A 21,862-nucleotide genomic window follows, 5' to 3' on the forward strand; every position below is an offset into this window, starting at 1 on the left:
CGTCTTTATTCGTCTCCCTTGGGAGAAATTTGTCTTGGAGACGGAGTCACAGCTGCATACAAATAACAGACACGTTCACATACGAAAAAGAAAAACACCATGAAACACCCAACATACACAAAACAGAGATATTGCACACATTCCCTTGATAAAGTGCAACTAGTCAATAAAGTGCTTTCAGTCAGTAAAGTGCATTCGGCGATCTCTGATTGAGCATTTTGATTGACAGGGGAACAAAAGAGTGTTTAAATCTGTTATACACATACCGTGGAGTTCTATACCTCCTACCGGATGGCATTAGCTCGTACTCTCGGTACAACACATGCAAGGGGTCAGATATAATATTCCGTGCGTGTCTCAACACTGCTTGTTCAAAGATGGCCTGGGGAGTGATGGGGGGGGGGGGGGGGGGGGGGGGGGTGGACATGCCCATGATCTTCCCAGCCGTGTTTGCTAGCCTACTTATTTGAGATTTGTACTTCACAGTCAGATTGCCAAACCAGCTGGACATACTGTACCTTAGGATTGACTCTATACTAGCTCTATAAAAGGTCACCATGATATTTACACTGACTCCAAAAAGCTCAAGTCTTCTGAGAAAGTGTAGACGCTGGTGTATCTTAGAACAGGGGTTCTCAACCCGTGGGTCGCGACCCCTCGGGGGGTCGCCAAATTATTTTAGGGGGTCCCCAAATTATTTTCAAAAAAAATAAATAAAAAAAAGATTTATTTTTTAATTTTATTTTCACTTTTTTTCAAAAATAGCAGACCTACAAGCTCGTAGCGCGCCACTCGGTGGCGCGCTATGAGCTTGTAGATCTGCTATTTTTCAATAGCTAAATTATAACAATGCTTAAAACACCAAAAGGGGTTCCCGCCCAAAATGGTTTAAGGTTATTGTAGCAGTCAATTTATATTGGGGGTCGGGAGGGGGCGGGGCGGAGGTCCCGAGACGTTGCCAAAGCATTTCCGGGGGTCCCCGGCCAAAAACGTTGAGAACCCCTGTCTTAGAACACAGTGTTGTAACATGTGTGTGCCAACTCAGGTTCTCATCGATCTAGGTTGCTTGATCGATAAGATACTGTACAAGTCAGGATCTGCCTGTGAGTGTGTAAACTATTCCATGTGATATAATGTGACACTATGTTTCTTAGCCCAGGAGCACAAAGTTCCATAATAAAAGGAAAGGTGCGTGGTGAACTACGTCTGTCAGTCCATGAACTGACTCTGATGACTTCCAGGGCTCCACTCAGGGTAAAAGAGAACTGCATGACGGCATTGTTCTAATTGTGTGACGAGAGGGGGCGAACGGGGGGGGGGTTGTGTGTCCTTGACATTGTGAAGGGCATAATTACCAGGCGGCGCTACTGCCGAGCTGCTCAAATAACCACCGGCACTGGAGGGGAGAAAATCCACCGCTAACATCACTAACAGCCTCTTTGAGGTCTACGCCTGGTATGTTCCAAACCGGCGCGCTTCTTCCCCAGGGGAGACCCCATTTATGCAGACTCAATCTCCAATGCCATGGTGTCCACTTTGACATGTGTGTTTTCTTTACGTCTATTCCTGACAGCTTTCTCATGCAACGTCCCTATAGCGTTACGGCTGGCGGGGGGAGAGAGAGACAGCGGGGCTGGCTTCTCCCCGCGCGGAGACGGCGAGACGAGGTGGAGAAATTCCAAAACGCCAGCGTGTTTTTGTGGCGCTTGATTGACAGTCCAAGCAAGCAAACAAACAATGAGGAGTGTTTATCTTTTACAGGCATGTGTGTCTAATTACGGAGCACGCCCCTCTCCGAGCCAAACGAGGTAAACAAGAGAAATCCGCCTCCCGCCCACCAACCTTCTACAACCTGAATTGATCACTTCTGATTTAACGCTGTTAATTGGCCACCATTTAACAAGACCTAGGAAAGGAAGCCTGCATGGAGTGGCATCCTTTCTCTCTTCCCTGTTTCACTCTTCCTTTCCCCCCCTCCCTGTCTTGCTTTTTCTTCTACGCTACATCCGTCTTCCTCTGAAGCCCCTCACATCAAAACATACCACCTCCTTGGCATGTTCTTCCTGCGAGGGGCAGGGAGGTGGTGGGTTGGTGGGTGATATCCCCCCCCCCCCCCCTCCCTCCATTAGCTGGCGCTGGTGCACGGTTGGTTCTGATGGACCCCGTTTTCCTGCTTTAACCCATTTTGGACTGATGGAGATTTTTTTTTAAAAAGGCTTCTAAATCCTAACATTTTTCTGAAAAACCCACGTTTCTATCTCAGTGGTGCTCAACCTTTTTCATGTCAAGGACCCCCAGAATTATCTGTATTTATCTGAAAATATGTCGTTCCAGGGACACCCACCAGAAGTCAATATTTTAGTTAAAAATGTTCGCTCTGAAATATATATTCAAAGATTTGCGCCACATTTTCACGACAAAAATAGCAGACCTACAAGCTCGTAGCGCGCCACTCGGTGGCACGCTATGAGCTTGTAGATCTGCTATTTTTCAATAGCTAAAGCATAACATAATGCTAACACCAAAAGGGGTTCCCGCCCAAAATGGGTTAATCAGGACCCGGGCCCCGCTGCGTCTTAATACGGGTGACGTGCCGGTGCTGCTTTCTCATTCACAACAGCTGCTCGACTCCCAGAGCCAGGCTTATGCAAATCTACCTCTTTGTTGGAGACCATCAAGTCCTCCCCTCCCCCCCCCCCCCACCCCCCCCCCTTTCTCCTCCTTATCCTACTCTCTCTCTCTCTCTCTCCCTATTCAACAGGCATACATAGAGAGAGGGGGAGATAGAGAGAGATGAGCGATCAGAAAGGAGAAAGGGGAAGAGAGAGAGAGAGAGAGAGAGAGAGAGAGAGAGAGAGAGAGAGAGAGAGACAGTGGGGAAAAGCATTAGCGAAAATGTTCAAATGGGCTGAGACCGTTCACTATCCCATGGCTGTATCTCTCCCTCCCTGCTCATTTCTGAACGTCTCTTCCCCCTTCTGTCCCTCCCGCCTGCCCCCCCCCCCCCCCCCCCCTCTCCAAGTCTCTCTCTCTCTCTTTCTCAACCTCTCCGTCAACCCTCAAATTCAAATTCAAATTCAACCAGCTTCATTGGCATTACAAGAGACGGCGGCTTCGTCTGAGCTTCATTCTCTGCGTCTAACCCCTTTCACAATGCCGGACTGCCCCGGCCCAGTAACCTACGGCCCAGCCGGGAGGGGGGGGGGGGGGTTGTGTGTAGTTGTGTCAACCCCGAGGACGGCCTCACTATGGGGCATGTCAGTGTTGTGTTGGTCTGGGAGATGGCTCTGACAGGGGCCTCGCTGTGTGAGCTCCACACAGACCACTGCTGTCCTTTGATCTGCGTTGCTCCTTAGGGTCGTGGGTGTAAAATGCATGCGTGTCAAAGGGTGCGAGTCTGCGTGTCAAATCAAATTTGAGTTTGCGTGTTATGCATTTTTGGCAAGCGCATAATATGAGGATCAAGAATGTGTGTTTGTGTGTATCACATTTTTGAGCGTGTTCCATTTTCTTTGTGGTGGCGTGTGCGTGTGTCTGTGTCTGTGTCTGTGCGTGCGTGCGTGCGTGCGTGCGTGCGTGCGTGCGTGCGTGCGTGCGTGCGTGCGTGTGTGCGTGCGTGTCCTATACATACTTGTGCATGGCATCTGGAAGGGATCCGAGTCGGTGCGATAGTAACCGTTGCGGCAAACACAATTGGTGGCACCTTCATTGGTGGTGCGGCTGTTAATTGGACATTGCATACAGCGCTCGTCTCCTTGGGTCGGCTTGAAAAAGCCCGTCAGACAACCTGAAAAAGAAAAACAGGGAGACAACACAATTTAGAAACGTCACACATGAATCAACTTTTCTATGTCACCTGTGTGTATACCTTAATACCTTTAAAATCTTAGTCTTAATTATTTTGAGGCCCACTTGCAATATGCTCATGGCCCTCCAGTGGGCCCCCTGGCCCACATGTTGGGAATTGCTGCTGGCACAGACACAGTATGTGTGTTTCATTTAACAATATTCTTCAAAAGAAACAGCGTCCTGCCATTTCCATATTCCATGTCTGAACATGTAATCCTTGTTTGGTTACTTGGTCGCTTTACAAGAAAAGACGTCCAAGTGACCAGAATGCAGAAACGCTCATAAACACCGACCACATGAGTCCAATGTATATAAATACACATCTCCACCAAGCCTTGCATGTGAGACAGCTCTGCAGGCAGATACAGGGCAACAACATACTAGCATGCAGAATGTTTGCATTGAATTATTAACCACACTCAAGTGGCACTTTGAAGGGCTATGTTTTTAGTTAAGTGCTTTTTTCAAGAGTTGCGCTTTGAGAACCTGGCAGGAAAAGTAATTTTCATGATAGACATGATGACATACATACGAACAGCACTACTGGCTATGAACTGAAATGCATCTGTGTGCGTGTGTGTGTGTGTGTGTGTGTGCGTGCGTGCGTGCGTGCGTGCGTGCGTGCGTGCGTGCGTGCGTGCGTGCGTGCGTGCGTGCGTGCGTGCGTGCGCGCGTGCGTGCGTGCGTGCGTTCACGCAATGTCAGTAAGTGAGAGTACATAAACAACCTTCGGAAATGTCTGTGAAATCCCCTCATCTTTTGAACTACATCATCATATAAACCCAGCCCCAGTTTTCTCTCCCAGAAGAATCTCCCCCCAGAATGCAGATCAGCAGCTGCACCTTGTCAAGGAGGGCTGTTATTTTGTGTGTGGGGGTTTCAACTTGGGTCGAACCATACAAAGGTGTTTTTTATCCTTGAGGTAATCACCCACCAGCTCCGTCTTGTCCCCCCGAAAGGAAAGAAAGAACGATGGAAAGAAAGAAAGAAAATAATAAAGACATGGAGGTCTGAAGACGTACAGTATGTACAGCTTACTGCAGGAAGTAGAACGTTTGTAACCCCCAGAAAATACACACACATTATTTGATGCATTGTATTTTGTTCTCTTAGGAGCAGCAGAAACAGAGAAAGCAGAACACAATCAATTCGTTCTTGTCTTCATCATTATGTAACGATGCTTCTGGGGACATGTCTTCATCATTATGTAACGATGCTTCTGGGGACATGTCTTCATCATGTAACGATGCTTCTGGGGACATGTCTTCATCATTATGTAACGATGCTTCTGGGGACATGTCTTCATCATTATGTAACGATGCTTCTGGGGACATGTCTTCATCATAATGTAACGATGCTTCTGGGGACATGTCTTCATCATAATGTAACGATGCTTCTGGGGACATGTCTTCATCATTATGTAACGATGCTTCTGGGGACATGTCTTCATCATTATGTAACGATGCTTCTGGGGACATGTCTTCATCATAATGTAACGATGCTTCTGGGGACATGTCTTCATCATTATGTAACGATGCTTCTGGGGACATGTCTTCATCATTATGTAACGATGCTTCTGGGGACATGTCTTCATCATTATGTAACGATGCTTCTGGGGACATGTCTTCATCATAATGTAACGATGCTTCTGGGGACATGTCTTCATCATTATGTAACGATGCTTCTGGGGACATGTCTTCATCATTATGTAACGATGCTTCTGGGGACATGTCTTCATCATAATGTAACGATGCTTCTGGGGACATGTCTTCATCATTATGTAACGATGCTTCTGGGGACATGTCTTCATCATTATGTAACGATGCTTCTGGGGACATGTCTTCATCATGTAACGATGCTTCTGGGGACATGTCTTCATCATTATGTAACGATGCTTCTGGGGACATGTCTTCATCATTATGTAACGATGCTTCTGGGGACATGTCTTCATCATTATGTAACGATGCTTCTGGGGACATGTCTTCATCATTATGTAACGATGCTTCTGGGGACATGTCTTCATCATTATGTAACGATGCTTCTGGGGACATGTCTTCATCATCATGTAACGATGCTTCTGGGGACATGTCTTCATCATCATGTAACGATGCTTCTGGGGACATGTCTTCATCATTATGTAACGATGCTTCTGGGGACATGTCTTCATCATTATGTAACGATGCTTCTGGGGACATGTCTTCATCATTATGTAACGATGCTTCTGGGGACATGTCTTCATCATTATGTAACGATGCTTCTGGGGACATGTCTTCATCATTATGTAACGATGCTTCTGGGGACATGTCTTCATCATTATGTAACGATGCTTCTGGGGACATGTCTTCATCATTATGTAACGATGCTTCTGGGGACATGTCTTCATCATGTAACGATGCTTCTGGGGACATGTCTTCATCATTATGTAACGATGCTTCTGGGGACATGTCTTCATCATGTAACGATGCTTCTGGGGACATGTCTTCATCATTATGTAACCATGCTTCTGGGGACATGTCTTCATCATTATGTAACGATGCTTCTGGGGACATGTCTTCATCATTATGTAACGATGCTTCTGGGGACATGTCTTCATCATTATGTAACGATGCTTCTGGGGACATGTCTTCATCATTATGTAACGATGCTTCTGGGGACATGTCTTCATCATTATGTAACGATGCTTCTGGGGACATGTCTTCATCATTATGTAACGATGCTTCTGGGGACATGTCTTCATCATTATGTAACGATGCTTCTGGGGACATGTCTTCATCATTATGTAACGATGCTTCTGGGGACATGTCTTCATCATTATGTAACGATGCTTCTGGGGACATGTCTTCATCATTATGTAACGATGCTTCTGGGGACATGTCTTCATCATTATGTAACGATGCTTCTGGGGACATGTCTTCATCATTATGTAACGATGCTTCTGGGGACATGTCTTCATCATTATGTAACGATGCTTCTGGGGACATGTCTTCATCATTATGTAACGATGCTTCTGGGGACATGTCTTCATCATTATGTAACGATGCTTCTGGGGACATGTCTTCATCATTATGTAACGATGCTTCTGGGGACATGTCTTCATCATTATGTAACGATGCTTCTGGGGACATGTCTTCATCATTATGTAACGATGCTTCTGGGGACATGGAAATTCCTGTTTTCATATTATTGTCTGCAAACTTTTCACTCTAGCATTCCATACCTTAGTAGTACTATTCACTCAGATGTTGCAGTGTAGTGTTGGCAAGCAGTGAATCTAACCACTGCCCCCAGGGACGGATTAACCCCCATGAGGGCCCCTGGGCTGGTAATGTTTGCAGGGCCCCCATAGCGTGCGTGCGTGCAACATTTTTGTGTTTTTCCATGTTTTTATCATGTTTTTGACCTAAATTTAACTAAATCAATGGCCAATGAAGGGCCCCAGGAGCCCTTTTCAGGGCGTCAAACCTAGTACTGCGCGGTCCAATTTCCCCGAAGGGCCCCTGAGAGCCAAGGGCCCCTGGGCCATGGCCCCACTGGCCCAATGGCTAATTTGTCCCTGCTTGCCCCCTGTATACTTTATTCCCTGTACGCCAAATCGCTGTGCTGAAAATGTGGCAAACATTTTTTTGCAGAATGTTTGCCTATTTTTGTAATACGGGTCACCTGTTACAACACCCAGAATAAGGACACTAGTGTTAGTGGTTAAACTACTATTGTAGCTTGTTTTAAAATGTCTAAAATGTAAACATGCTTTTCATAAAAGATGTGTAACTTAAACCCTCAAGGATCAATCTCGCAACCCATAGATAGTTGTGGGGGGGGGGGGGGGGGGGGACGACGACTAGCCAATTATTCCACATCTAACAGAATAGAAATACAATAAAGTAAATAAATAAACAAACAGGCGTCATTAGTCTATCTACGGGGCTGCGTGGGCAATTACGGCTGGATTGCTGGCTGTGCCATATGGCAACATCTGCCGCTTGAGCTCCATTCAAAGGAGGTCAGCTCACACGGCAGGATAAGTCTGTGGGTTCAATCCCACTGTTTATTTTAGACACACATCCCAGGGCCGGGAGGGCCCAGCGACACTGCACTGCAACTGGGATTACTGCCAGTGGTGGAGAGAGTACTCTCATAAGTAAAAGTATCAATATTGCAATGTAGAAATACTCCGTTACAAGTAAAAGTCTTTCTTTCTTTTTTTTGTTGTTCTGTGTTTTTATATGGACATAGTGTTGGGTGCTTCATGGCACAATTATGCACACATGGCATCAACGCATGGTGCTGTGTGCTGGCACACTATACACTCTGTCTTTCTTTTATCTGTATTGTATTGCATTGGATTGTATTGTACTGTATGTGTCATTGTATGTTTAGTTTTACTACCATTTTAAGAGCCTGCTCAGGGACTACAGATGTAAATTAGCTTATGGCTAACTCTGGCACATTTACATGGAAGTGAAAACTGAAATGTTGATTAATGAGCATTGTCCCCGTCAAATAAATAAATAAATAAATACATCGCGACACATTGTGAGCTTGTAGATTGGCTATTTTCAAATTGCCGAAATGTGTATAGCGTTGAAGTGGTTAATGTATGTTTTTGTAATAATAATCCAAATCTACAAACAAGTAACTAACTAAAGTTTTCAAATAAATGTAGTGGAGTAAATGTAAAAGTATTCGATATTGGAAAATACTCAAGTAAAGTACAATGAAGTACAAATACCTCAAAATTGTACTTAAGTACAGTACTTTCCACCACAGCGCGACACTGCACTGCAACTGGGATTACTGCTCTTCTTCACAGTCCCACTGGGACTCCGTCTCACTGTGACTCCGTCTCATGCTCTTCCTCACCCGATTAAAGGACCACTTCACCACTTTTCAACATCTCTTCATATAATTGTGAACTAATGTTCATGATAAAACACCACCATTTTTTCCTACTCAGTCTGTGTCTCACAGGAGGGCTTTGGGCAGTTCGGACACCCGTCCACCAGTGACATCATCATTAGGCAGATTTTTTTTTAAACAAGATTTGTTTTAAAATATATTTAGATTTTTATTATCGTGAGAACGATGGCTTCAACTTTTGCATTGCAACTTTTCAGGAAAAGAAAGCCTGCCGTTTCTATTAGCTTGGATTCACCATCGATGATGTCACTGGTGGACGGGTTTCTGAACTGCCCACAGCCTTCCTATGAGACACAGACTGAGTAGGAATAAATGGTGGTGTTTTATCATGAACATTAGTTAGGACCAATTATAGGAAGATAAGTTGAAAAGTGGTGAAGTGGTCCTTTAATACTTGGCACCGAAAATGGCTGATCTATACAATTGTTACATCGCAACACGTTTTGTGACCGTAGATCTACCTTTGTATGATGCACGGCAACGGCACACAACTAAGAATAAATCAAGCGTATCGGTAATGAAAACTGGAATCATCGCCGACCGAAAGGTTAGACTCTGTGTCACAGATACATACAATGGGGACTAATGTTACTACTACAGTACTACACTATAACTACACCCAAAAGCCATGAGGTGTACTATATTATAACGATAGACAAACCCTTATATATACACACCATTATATTTAATTTTACATGTCAAGTTAACCCATTTTGGACTGAGGTCGATTAAAAAACAAAAGGCTTCTAAATCCTAAAATGTTTCTGAAAAACCTATGTTTCTATGTCAGTGGTGCTCAACCTTTTTCATGTCAAGGACCCCCAGAATTATCTCTATTGCCCCCCCCCCCCCCCCTCTCAAAATAATTAGTTCCAGGGACCCCCCCAGAAGCCAATATTTTAATTAAAAATGTTCGCTCTGAAATATATATTCAAAGATTTGCGCCACATTTTCACAACTTTTCAAAAATAGCAGACCTACAAGCTCGTAGCGCGCCACTCGGTGGCGCGCTATGAGCTTGTAGATCAGCTATTTTTCAATAGTTAAATTATAACAGAATGCTTAAAACACCAAAAGGGGTTCCCGCCCAAAATGGTTTAAAGTAGTCCCACGGTTTGTCTGCTCATACAGTAGGTATTTCTAACCGTTTACTTTGGCACGTCGTAGCATCTTAATGTATTCCATCTGACAATCTTGCTCAGCGCACAAAGATAATACAACAGCATCTGTGACAAGTCAACTCGGTTGCCAATACTCATGTGAATAATTGAATAAAGGCGTACATTTTCTGTGATGATTTTGTTATATTACCGCTGTTGTACTGATCATAACATAACACTTTCTCCCCCTATTAATATAGAACAAATGGCCCCTGTCTTACACAAGCTCTGCGTAAAATGAAAACATATTCAAAGCTAGCATTGTACTGTCCAACTCTGTATCTGATTCAGATGCAGTTAATCCTGTTAAAACGGCTACCACTTCAATAAATATTGTACCAGAACCAAAGTTCTTCCTGCTCTGTCTATATCCAGAGGGACACAAGATAAAGAATAATGAACAAATGTTTATAGATATATGTCTTTTACAAGCTAAGAGAGTGATAGCATTGACCTGGAAGAGGCCAGACAAACCAAGTATTACACAGTGGTTCAGGGAATTGTCTTTATGTTTACCTTTGGAAAAGATTGCATACATTCTTAAGGACAAACAAGAAATGTTTCAGGAGGTGTGGGGCCGTTTTATAAGATACCTAAAGAACAATAATTTGTCACATTTAATGGATGAAGCTGTATATTTGTATTGTCATTTGTGTGTAAAAAAGGAAAATAAATACTAAACACTAATCTCATATTTATCTTTTTTTGGCTCTGCTAGTAGTGGTACTAGATGGTCCGCCTGACCGGCAACAAAAACGTTGTTTAACAAGTTCTAAAAGAAGATTCTCTGAATCTGTCTGGATTGCCATTCAATTTGCAGTATATCTTCAAGCTCCACACATGGAGGATAAACTCTACTGATTTTGATGCATCCATAGCCTTTCACCCTTAGGCCAATCCAATCCAATCCAATCCACTTTTTTTATATAGCACGTTTCACAACTCAGGGTTTACAAAGTGCTGTACAGGTAAATAAAAACAAATGCACTATAGCTACCACACAGAAACAACAACAGCGAGAAAACAAAGTACAAACAGTAAAAACAACTCAGACACATCACAAAAAAACAGAAAAGCAACAGCATCACAGAGAGACAAAACATGTACAAGGACCGAAGGAACTCAAGCAGGGTTAAAAGCCAAGGTATAGCGGTGGGTCTTAAGGCGAGATTTAAAAGTCTCGATGGAAGGAGCCAATTTGACGTGGGAGGGGAGTGCGTTCCATAGTTTGGGGGCTACAACACTTTAAGCCAAATTGTCACATGTCTTCTTTATATTAAGCACATGTTGTCTCTAATTAGTTATGGCACTTTAAATATGTTGATGATTACAATTATGCAATGTAAATGTTTTTTGTGTGCCTTTCGCCTTTATTTTATATTTTTTTATGGAGGGACAGACAGTAGGCTGACAGGAGATGGGGAGAGAGATGGGGGGGAAGACATGCAGTAAGGGCCGTCGGGATCGGGAGTCGAACCCGCGGCACACTGCCAGACTGGATTGCCAGCCAAGGTGCCTGGACCACTGAGCCATGGCCCAGGCCTACAATTATGCGATATAATCATATAATGGCAATAATAATTTCGAATTGCCCATTTTATTCTTTTTGACGTGGCTTTTTGTCATGGCTAGCCCTCTAAGGGCAAGGCAATGTGGGGCAATGCTGGTTCGACTGGCTAGCCCTCTCAGCAAGGCAATGTGGGGCAATGCTGGTTCCACTGGCAGCAACACAGCCTCTGGCTTTGCTTTGCTGTTGCTTCCATGTACAACCAGCTTCAATTCAATCATGTTAAATTACGTATTTGCTTAATTTTCAAGTTAAGTGAATGATGATCTTCCATACATGATGGCTGTAGGGAAGTTAGTATGTGGACTAGTAAGTAAACAGATTTCAAAGGACAATTCATCACATCTCAAGACGATTTCAATGCCATTTCAATCCATTTCATGTTCATTTTAGTTCAGTCGTTGCGTCATGAGTTTCTGGTTGACACAACTAAATGAGCTGACGTTATAGACACACTGCCTTGAAAACGACTTGTTTTTGAAGTAGACTCAATGTAAAAAGAAGGAGAAAAACCACAAAAGCTACACTACAACACTTATCTACGTAGACTGCCAGCATGAATGGGACAGTCATCGCAAAAAACGTCAGGGGCAGGAAGTGGTATCCCGAAATAAAAACTTGGGAAATCTGATAGAGCTCTTTACAAAATATTACTTGTGACATGTTTTTCTTCTTACATGATTGATGGGGAGGGGAGAGGGTGTTGGGGAGGGGAGAGGGGAGAGGGGTGTTGGGGAGGGGAGAGGGGGAGAGGGGAGAGGGTGTTGGGTACCGAGCCTGAACATGAGGCTCCAACATTCAGGCTGCCAGTCACCAGAGTCCCTGAATGAAGCCAGGGCAACAGCTACAGTATGTGTGTGTGTGACTGTGCGTCTCTCTCTCTCTCTGTGTGTGTGTGTGTGTGTGTGTGTGTGTGTGTGTGTGTGTGTGTGTGTGTGTGTGTGTGTGTGTGTGTGTGTGTGTGTGTGTGTGTGTGTGTGTGTGTCATGTGTGTCATGTGTGTGTGTGTGCGTGCGTGGACAACAGACTGGACAACACACAGTGAGTTCCGTGGGACTGGAGGTCTGTGAGGAGCGACACCAAAGGAAACAGTCTAAAAAGAGAGGTTTCGCTGCATAAAGAGAGACAGAGCTTTATACGAATAGAAAGACAGGGAAATAAAAGAGACAGAAGGCAGAGGGGAGGAGCTTATGGCGAAGTGGAAGGGCTGAATTTGGGGGAAGGTTTTGGGCCAAAGAATACAGTGTGTGTTGCTGCCGGGTTAGGGTTAGAATACAGTGTGTGTTGCTGCCGGGTTAGGGTTAGAATACAGTGTGTTGCTGCCGGGTTAGGGTTAGAATACAGTGTGTTGCTGCCGGGTTAGGGTTAGAATACAGTGTGTGTTGCTGCCGGGTTAGGGTTAGAATACAGTGTGTTGCTGCCGGGTTAGGGTTAGAATACAGTGTGTGTTGCTGCCGGGTTAGGGTTAGAATACAGTGTGTGTTGCTGCCGGGTTAGGGTTAGAATACAGTGTGTGTTGCTGCCGGGTTAGGGTTAGAATACAGTGTGTTGCTGCCGGGTTAGGGTTAGAATACAGTGTGTGTTGCTGCCGGGTTAGGGTTAGAATACAGTGTGTTGCTGCCGGGTTAGGGTTAGAATACAGTGTGTGTTGCTGCCGGGTTAGGGTTAGAATACAGTGTGTGTTGCTGCCGGGTTAGGGTTAGAATACAGTGTGTGTTGCTGCCGGGTTAGGGTTAGAATACAGTGTGTTGCTGCCGGGTTAGGGTTAGAATACAGTGTGTTGCTGCCGGGTTAGGGTTAGAATACAGTGTGTTGCTGCCGGGTTAGGGTTAGAATACAGTGTGTGTTGCTGCCGGGTTAGGGTTAGAATACAGTGTGTGTTGCTGCCGGGTTAGGGTTAGAATACAGTGTGTGTTGCTGCCGGGTTAGGGTTAGAATACAGTGTGTGTTGCTGCCGGGTTAGGGTTAGAATACAGTGTGTTGCTGCCGGGTTAGGGTTAGAATACAGTGTGTGTTGCTGCCGGGTTAGGGTTAGAATACAGTGTGTGTTGCTGCCGGGTTAGGGTTAGAATACAGTGTGTGTTGCTGCCGGGTTAGGGTTAGAATACAGTGTGTGTTGCTGCCGGGTTAGGGTTAGAATACAGTGTGTGTTGCTGCCGGGTTAGGGTTAGAATACAGTGTGTTGCTGCCGGGTTAGGGTTAGAATACAGTGTGTGTTGCTGCCGGGTTAGGGTTAGAATACAGTGTGTGTTGCTGCCGGGTTAGGGTTAGAATACAGTGTGTTGCTGCCGGGTTAGGGTTAGAATACAGTGTGTTGCTGCCGGGTTAGGGTTAGAATACAGTGTGTTGCTGCCGGGTTAGGGTTAGAATACAGTGTGTTGCTGCCGGGTTAGGGTTAGAATACAGTGTGTGTTGCTGCCGGGTTAGGGTTAGAATACAGTGTGTGTTGCTGCCGGGTTAGGGTTAGAATACAGTGTGTGTTGCTGCCGGGTTAGGGTTAGAATACAGTGTGTTGCTGCCGGGTTAGGGTTAGAATACAGTGTGTTGCTGCCGGGTTAGGGTTAGAATACAGTGTGTTGCTGCCGGGTTAGGGTTAGAATACAGTGTGTTGCTGCCGGGTTAGGGTTAGAATACAGTGTGTGTTGCTGCCGGGTTAGGGTTAGAATACAGTGTGTTGCTGCCGGGTTAGGGTTAGAATACAGTGTGTGTTGCTGCCGGGTTAGGGTTAGAATACAGTGTGTTGCTGCCGGGTTAGGGTTAGAATACAGTGTGTGTTGCTGCCCGGCCTGTAACTAACATGCTGCAAAGATGGACGTGACGCACAGCTTTGTAATACCGTTTTAACTGCCATCCACAGAGAGAGACAATAAAGACACGCCAGAATCGTACTTAACCCATTGCGACCTGGCTGAGCGGTTTTCTGAAACATTTATGTTGCAAATTTCAGTGGTTCACAAAACCATTTCATGTTTTCAAGGACCCCCAAAATTATATACGACCCCCATCTCAAAATAGATAATAATAGACCCCCAGAAGGAAAGATTTGAGTAATTTCTTTTGCTTTAAAATATACAGACTTTTCCACTTTTCAAAAAATAGCAGATCTACAAACTCATAGCGAGGCACAAAGTGACACGCTATGAGCTTGTATATCTGCGGTTTTTTAACAGCCAAAGTATACAATGATGCTTTTCAGCTAAACATAATATGACACAGATGCTTTCCTGGTTTTAATGGATTCAACTGATTAATTAACCAACATGTTACCAGAGGTGGATACCAGAACTGTGTGAAACAGTATGTATTATGTCAACTGTTATTGCCTACAATAACTATTGATTGATTGATTGAAATATGTATTAACAGTTTGCAGAATTACAGTACATTTCGAGCACAAACTCAATACAAAGGCTGTTAACTGTGAGTGGACGACCCAATTAAGCATTACACTTGTTTCCAACAGGGTCCACCATGTTCAATTCATCAAAACATTTAGAGACGTACAAATAGACACTTCTATATAGACAAAGAACAGAACAGTATAACAACTACACAGGGTTTACCACGGCAACACTATTCAGATAGCGCCAGGTAAGCTGTCAATCAAAGGGAAGCACTTTAAATTAACTCTCATATATTTTCCAGTCTACTTCCTAAACTCCCTGGCTCTCTCTGGGTGGCAAAACCCCAGCCATCTGGCACCTAAGTGGGCTAAAACAAACCATGAAAGGTATTTGGCTAAAACCATTTATTTCATCCAGGTCTGCTGGTCGGGTACAGTGAGTCGCATATGCCCAAGCAGGCCTTTTTTTCCTCTGTTCCACGGTCATTATTTTGGGGGTAAATGTTTGGGGAAATTCCACTGCCCCCACCCCCCCCCCCCCCGACAACACAGTCTGAAGGTTGAGAAGTGTGTCAGATGGAGAAGGAGAAGAGAGGAGGAGAGAGGAGGAGAGAGGAGGAGAGAGGAGCTGTGATTAATAAGCACATCTTAACTTTGATTTTCAGATTGCTGCTGTCGAGCTGTATGATCATATAATAATAGTACTGGCAACCGTCACTCAAAATGCTAAAATTTTTTTTTGGTAGATTTCTTCCTACTTCAGGCAATCCTCCACCAAAAAAAGGGGTAAAACGTGCTCTGTGAATATTCACAGACAAGCTTGTCCTTACTAGTCCAAACTAAGAAAGTAGATCATATAACAAAAGATCTTAGATCTTTTGACTGGCTGGCTTCCCCGTCTGTCATATAATTATTTATTATGAAGCACTCAATGTTTTAGTGCCAAAATACATTTCTGATCTTGTGCCACAACTAAGATAGAGAGAAATGTATGTTCAATTGTCAAAAAAAATAAAAAATAAATAAATGAAAGGATTTCCAGTCAGGTGTGTTAGCCAAATAAATAGACAAGAGGACAAACGGAATGTCGCGCAGCGCACGCCAACACAATGAAAGGAAATGAATGTCCACAGAGGTTTGGCACATGCAAAAATACATTATGCTCTCAATAAATATCGAAAAGTGCTACCAAAAGAAAAAGCGACATCCCTCAGTCTGATTTTGCGCCACGGATGGTGGAGAAGCAGCACTCAGTTCACCAAATATGTGGCACAAAAATGAATTATTGAATGCTGCTTGCATGAAGCATAAAGCTGCTAAAAATGCACCATTAACCTCATCTCACCATTTTATCAGGGAGTTTCCTCTCTCTGTTTATGCTGGTTGTCTGTCTTTCTGTCAATCTTTCTGTTTTGCTGCTGCCATTTACTTTTCTTTTGTATAAGATATAGATATAATTTCTTATACAGTGTAATTGTATTCTCTTATCTCCTTTTGTTTTAAATTCTTATTCCTAATTGTATTCAAATGTCTTTTTATAATTCATTGTATACGCCGTAATGCTATTTGTCGTGTGCTATACAAAATGCCTTGTTCCTCCTCCACCTGTACGTAAATGTCCTGTCCTTAAATAAACGGTCTTTATTAATGCCATTAAACAAACAGACTGCCTTTCTCTTCTTTTTTCCCTCCCCGGACCTCCAGATCCCCTCCCCTCCCCTCCCCTCCCCGGACCTCCAGATCCCCAGAGTTAATGAAGCCACGACCAAACGGCCGGCTATAAAGTGTCGCGGGGAAAAAGAGAAAGCTGTGCAGAAACATTTTTTAATGGAATTTATAAACACTTCAGCCTTAATTTAGTGGCAGCCACGTCAAAGGGCTCCACGCCGCACGCATGCACGCACGCACGCACGCACGCACGCACGCACGCACGCACGCACGCACGCACGCACGCACGTCAAAGGGCTCCAGATCGCCTCCAAAAGTGGCTCCAATCCAGCCTCATGGCCGGGAGGACAAATCCAGTAGTAAAATTAACACTCAGGATGTGGAGTGCGCACGCACGCACGCACGCACGCACGCACGCACGCACGCACGCACGCACGCACGCACGCACGCACGCACGCACGCACGCACGCACGCACGCACGCACACGCGCTCACACACACACACACACACACACACACACACATTACATCCATGTTTATGACTTTTAATAACATATAGTGACATAAAAGATTTAATTAGTGGGGTGGAGCTCTGCTAGAGACAGGCTGAATAAAACTAGTATTGTGAGAGCCTGCCTTCCTGCCTGAGAGGAGAGGAGAGGAGAGGTGAATGACTGCCAAGGTGCTATTCTACAGTTTTATACAGCAGGTAATTTGCTGGTTGTTTCAAAGAGTTTCCTGCATATTACAGCCGTGGAGATTTATGGCACTTTGAAAGAGAGAGGACATGCAGCTACGGCCATCTGCATCCAGCATGGTGTGTGTGTGTGTGTGTGTGTGTGTGTGTGTGTGTGTGTGTGTGTGTGTGTGTGTGTGTGTGTGTGTGTGTGTGTGTGTGTGTGTGTGCGTTAGACACAGAGAGAGGGGCAGGGTATTCTCAGTACACTGCTGATGATGTGGCCAAACCGTGCTACTGGAAACACTGTGAATCTGGCTAGCAGAGAGAGAGAGAGAGAGAGAGAGAGAGAGAGACAGAGAGACAGAGAGACAGAGAGAGAGAGAGAGAGAGAGAGAGAGAGAGAGAGAGAGAGAGAGAGAGAGAGAGAGAGAGAGAGAGTGCATGCTGCCGCTGAATGGCATGCCCAGGCAGCCAGTGTAGGAGCCCCCAAAACAAAGACTGGGGTGTTTGACATTTCCATCATGGCTGCTTGGCCAGCGCTCATTCCACTGTGCCTGGCTCAGACCATGCAGAGAATCAGCTGGCCGAGTCCAGCGGCTAATGTAGCCAAACAACGCCCACATGTTCCCTAACCTCCACACCTTCCAACAAACCCACCCACCCACACCCATCCATCCATCCAGTCACCCACCCACACCCATCCCTCCATCCAGTCACCCACCCACCCACACCCATCCAGTCACCCACCCACACCCATCCATCCATCCATCCAGTCACCCACCCACCCACACCCATCCATCCAGTCACCCACCCACCCACACCCATCCATCCATCCAGTCACCCACCCACACCCATCCATCCATCCATCCATCCAGTCACCCACCCACACGCATCCATCTATTGCACAGATTTTCAACTCCCAGAACTGCCTTTCAGCCTCACATCCACCTCCCCTAGAACTGCCTTTCAGCCTCACATCCACCTCCTCTAGAACTGCCTTTCAGCCTCACATCCACCTCCCCTAGAACGGCCTTTCAGCCTCACATCCACCTCCTCTAGAACTGCCTTTCAGCCTCACATCCACCTCCTCTAGAACTGCCTTTCAGCCTCACATCCACCTCCTCTAGAACTGCCTTTCAGCCTCACATCCACCTCCCCTAGAACGGCCTTTCAGCCTCACATCCACCTCCTCCAGAACTGCCTTTCAGCCTCACATCCACCTCCTCTATAACTGCCTTTCAGCCTCACATCCACCTCCTCTATAACTGCCTTTCAGCCTCACATCCACCTCCTCTAGAACTGCCTTTCAGCCTCACATCCACCTCCTCTAGAACTGCCTTTCAGCCTCACATCCACCTCCTCCAGAACTGCCTTTCAGCCTCACATCCACCTCCCCTAGAACTGCCTTTCAGCCTCACATCCACCTCCTCTAGAACTGCCTTTCAGCCTCACATCCACCTCCTCTAGAACTGCCTTTCAGCCTCACATCCACCTCCTCTAGAACTGCCTTTCAGCCTCACATCCACCTCCTCTAGAACTGCCTTTCAGCCTCACATCCACCTCCTCTAGAACTGCCTTTCAGCCTCACATCCACCTCCCCTAGAACTGCCTTTCAGCCTCACATCCACCTCCCCTAGAACTGCCTTTCAGCCTCACATCCACCTCCCCTAGAACTGCCTTTCAGCCTCACATCCACCTCCTCTAGAACTGCCTTTCAGCCTCACATCCACCTCCTCTAGAACTGCCTTTCAGCCTCACATCCACCTCCCCTAGAACTGCCTTTCAGCCTCACATCCACCTCCTCTAGAACTGCCTTTCAGCCTCACATCCACCTCCTCTAGAACTGCCTTTCAGCCTCACATCCACCTCCCCTAGAACTGCCTTTCAGCCTCACATCCACCTCCTCTAGAACTGCCTTTCAGCCTCACATCCACCTCCCCTAGAACTGCCTTTCAGCCTCACATCCACCTCCCCTAGAACTGCCTTTCAGCCTCACATCCACCTCCCCTAGAACTGCCTTTCAGCCTCACATCCACCTCCCCTAGAACTGCCTTTCAGCCTCACATCCACCTCCTCTAGAACTGCCTTTCAGCCTCACATCCACCTCCCCTAGAACTGCCTTTCAGCCTCACATCCACCTCCTCTAGAACTGCCTTTCAGCCTCACATCCACCTCCTCTAGAACTGCCTTTCAGCCTCACATCCACCTCCTCTAGAACTGCCTTTCAGCCTCACATCCACCTCCCACAGAACTGCCTTTCAGCCTCACATCCACCTCCCACAGAACTGCCTTTCAGTCTCACATCCACCTCCCCTAGAACTGCCTTTCAGCCTCACATCCACCTCCCCCTAGAACTGCCTTTCAGCCTCACATCCACCTCCTCTAGAACTGCCTTTCAGCCTCACATCCACCTCCTCTAGAACTGCCTTTCAGCCTCACATCCACCTCCTCTAGAACTGCCTTTCAGCCTCACATCCACCTCCCCTAGAACTGCCTTTCAGCCTCACATCCACCTCCTCTAGAACTGCCTTTCAGCCTCACATCCACCTCCTCTAGAACTGCCTTTCAGCCTCACATCCACCTCCTCTAGAACTGCCTTTCAGCCTCACATCCACCTCCTCTAGAACTGCAGCATTTAATGAAAGCACCACTAAAGAAGAAACAACGGAGGGACAGAGAGCCAGCTATAGGTGTGCGTGTGTGTGTGTGCGTGCGCGTTTACGTGTGTGTGTGTGTGTGTGTGTGTGTGTGTGTGTGTGTGTGTGTGTGTGTGTGTGTGTGTGTGTGTGTGTGTGTGTGTGTGTGTGTGTGTGTAAAAGAGAAAAGGGCCTGAGGGAGAAAGAATCCGAGGTGTGAGGCTTTGGTGAGCACAGCATAAAAAAGTGCTGAAAGCGTTGAAAGCGGCGCAGCGTCAGAGAGGGGCTCCCGTGTTTGTGTGGACGCCGCCGGGCCATTCTCTGCATCCCATTGTTGTGACCGACCGACCGGCCGGCCGGCCGGCCCTGACTCACAGGGAGCGAGAGCCACAGTGGTCTGAACGCCACGGCCGCCCGATGGAAACCAGTGGTGGAAAAAGTACTCAATTGTTTTACTTAAGTATCAGCATCAACATGTACTTAAAGTACTAAAAGTAAAAGTACTCATTGTGCAGAATGTGCCATTTCACAAGTTCAAAATGTGTACAAAATCTATTGAAAATAGCAGATCTACAAGCTCACAATGTTTGTGAGCTTGTAGATCGTCTATTTTCAAATGGCCAAAATGTATAGGGTTGAAGTGGTTAATGTATGTTTTCTAATCAAAATTAAAATCTCCAAAGTAACCAGCAGTAACTAAAGTTTTATTACTAAAGTACAATTTTTTTCTCTGAGATGTAGAGTAGAAGTAAAAGTACTGGAAATTGGAAATACTCAAGTAAAGTACAAATACCTCAAAATTGTACTTAAGTACAGTACTTAAGTACAAGTACTTAGTTACTTTCCACCACTGCTGGAAACACAATGTGAGATCCATCTATAGGCCACTGCTGATCAGAGGGTAGACAAACATGATGTGAGATCCATCTATAGGCCACTGCTGATCAGAGGGTAGACAAACACAATGTGAGATCCATCTATAGGGACACTGCTGATCAGAGGGTAGACAAACACAATGTGAGATCCATCTATAGGCCACTGCTGATCAGAGGGTAGACAAACACAATGTGAGATCCATCTATAGGGTCACTGCTGATCAGAGGGTAGACAAACACAATGTGAGATCCATCTATAGGGCCACTGCTGATCAGAGGGTAGACAAACACAATGTGAGATCCATCTATAGGGACACTGCTGATCAGAGGGTAGACAAACACAATGTGAGATCCATCTATAGGGTCACTGCTGATCAGAGGGTAGACAAACACAATGTGAGATCCATCTATAGGCCACTGCTGATCAGAGGGTAGACAAACACAATGTGAGATCCATCTATAGGGACACTGCTGATCAGAGGGTAGACAAACACAATGTGAGATCCATCTATAGGCCACTGCTGATCAGAGGGTAGACAAACACAATGTGAGATCCATCTATAGGGACACTGCTGATCAGAGGGTAGACAAACACAATGTGAGATCCATCTATAGGGTCACTGCTGATCAGAGGGTAGACAAACACAATGTGAGATCCATCTATAGGCCACTGATCAGAGGGTAGACAAACACAATGTGAGATCCATCTATAGGCCACTGCTGATCAGAGGTAGACAAACACAATGTGAGATCCATCTATAGGGACACTGCTGATCAGAGGGTAGACAAACACAATGTGAGATCCATCTATAGGCCACTGCTGATCAGAGGGTAGACAAACACAATGTGAGATCCATCTATAGGCCACTGCTGATCAGAGGGTAGACAAACACAATGTGAGATCCATCTATAGGCCACTGCTGATCAGAGGGTAGACAAACACAATGTGAGATCCATCTATAGGGCCACTGCTGATCAGAGGGTAGACAAACACAATGTGAGATCCATCTATAGGCCACTGCTGATCAGAGGATAGACAAACACAATGTGAGATCCATCTATAGGCCACTGCTGATCAGAGGGCAGACAAACACAATGTGAGGTCCATCTATAGGCCACTGCTGATCAGAGGGTAGACAAACACAATGTGAGGTCCATCTATATGATGC

At 45.6% G+C, this 21,862-nt stretch overlaps 1 protein-coding gene across 1 annotated transcript in view; it reads right to left on the reverse strand.

Annotated features, from left to right (window-relative positions):
* Positions 1-21,862, reverse strand: part of ephb2b (eph receptor B2b) — a 228,846-nt gene that overhangs the window by 84,752 nt on the left and 122,232 nt on the right. Inside the window, exon 4 of the mRNA XM_079509890.1 lies at positions 3,632-3,787. Within this exon, the coding sequence (XP_079366016.1) occupies positions 3,632-3,787 (156 nt within the window). The remainder of the gene's footprint in view (positions 1-3,631; positions 3,788-21,862) is intronic.

Source organism: Electrona antarctica (assembly GCF_951216825.1).
Source record: "Electrona antarctica genome assembly, chromosome: 9".
NCBI classification, from domain to species: Eukaryota; Metazoa; Chordata; class Actinopteri; order Myctophiformes; family Myctophidae; genus Electrona; species Electrona antarctica.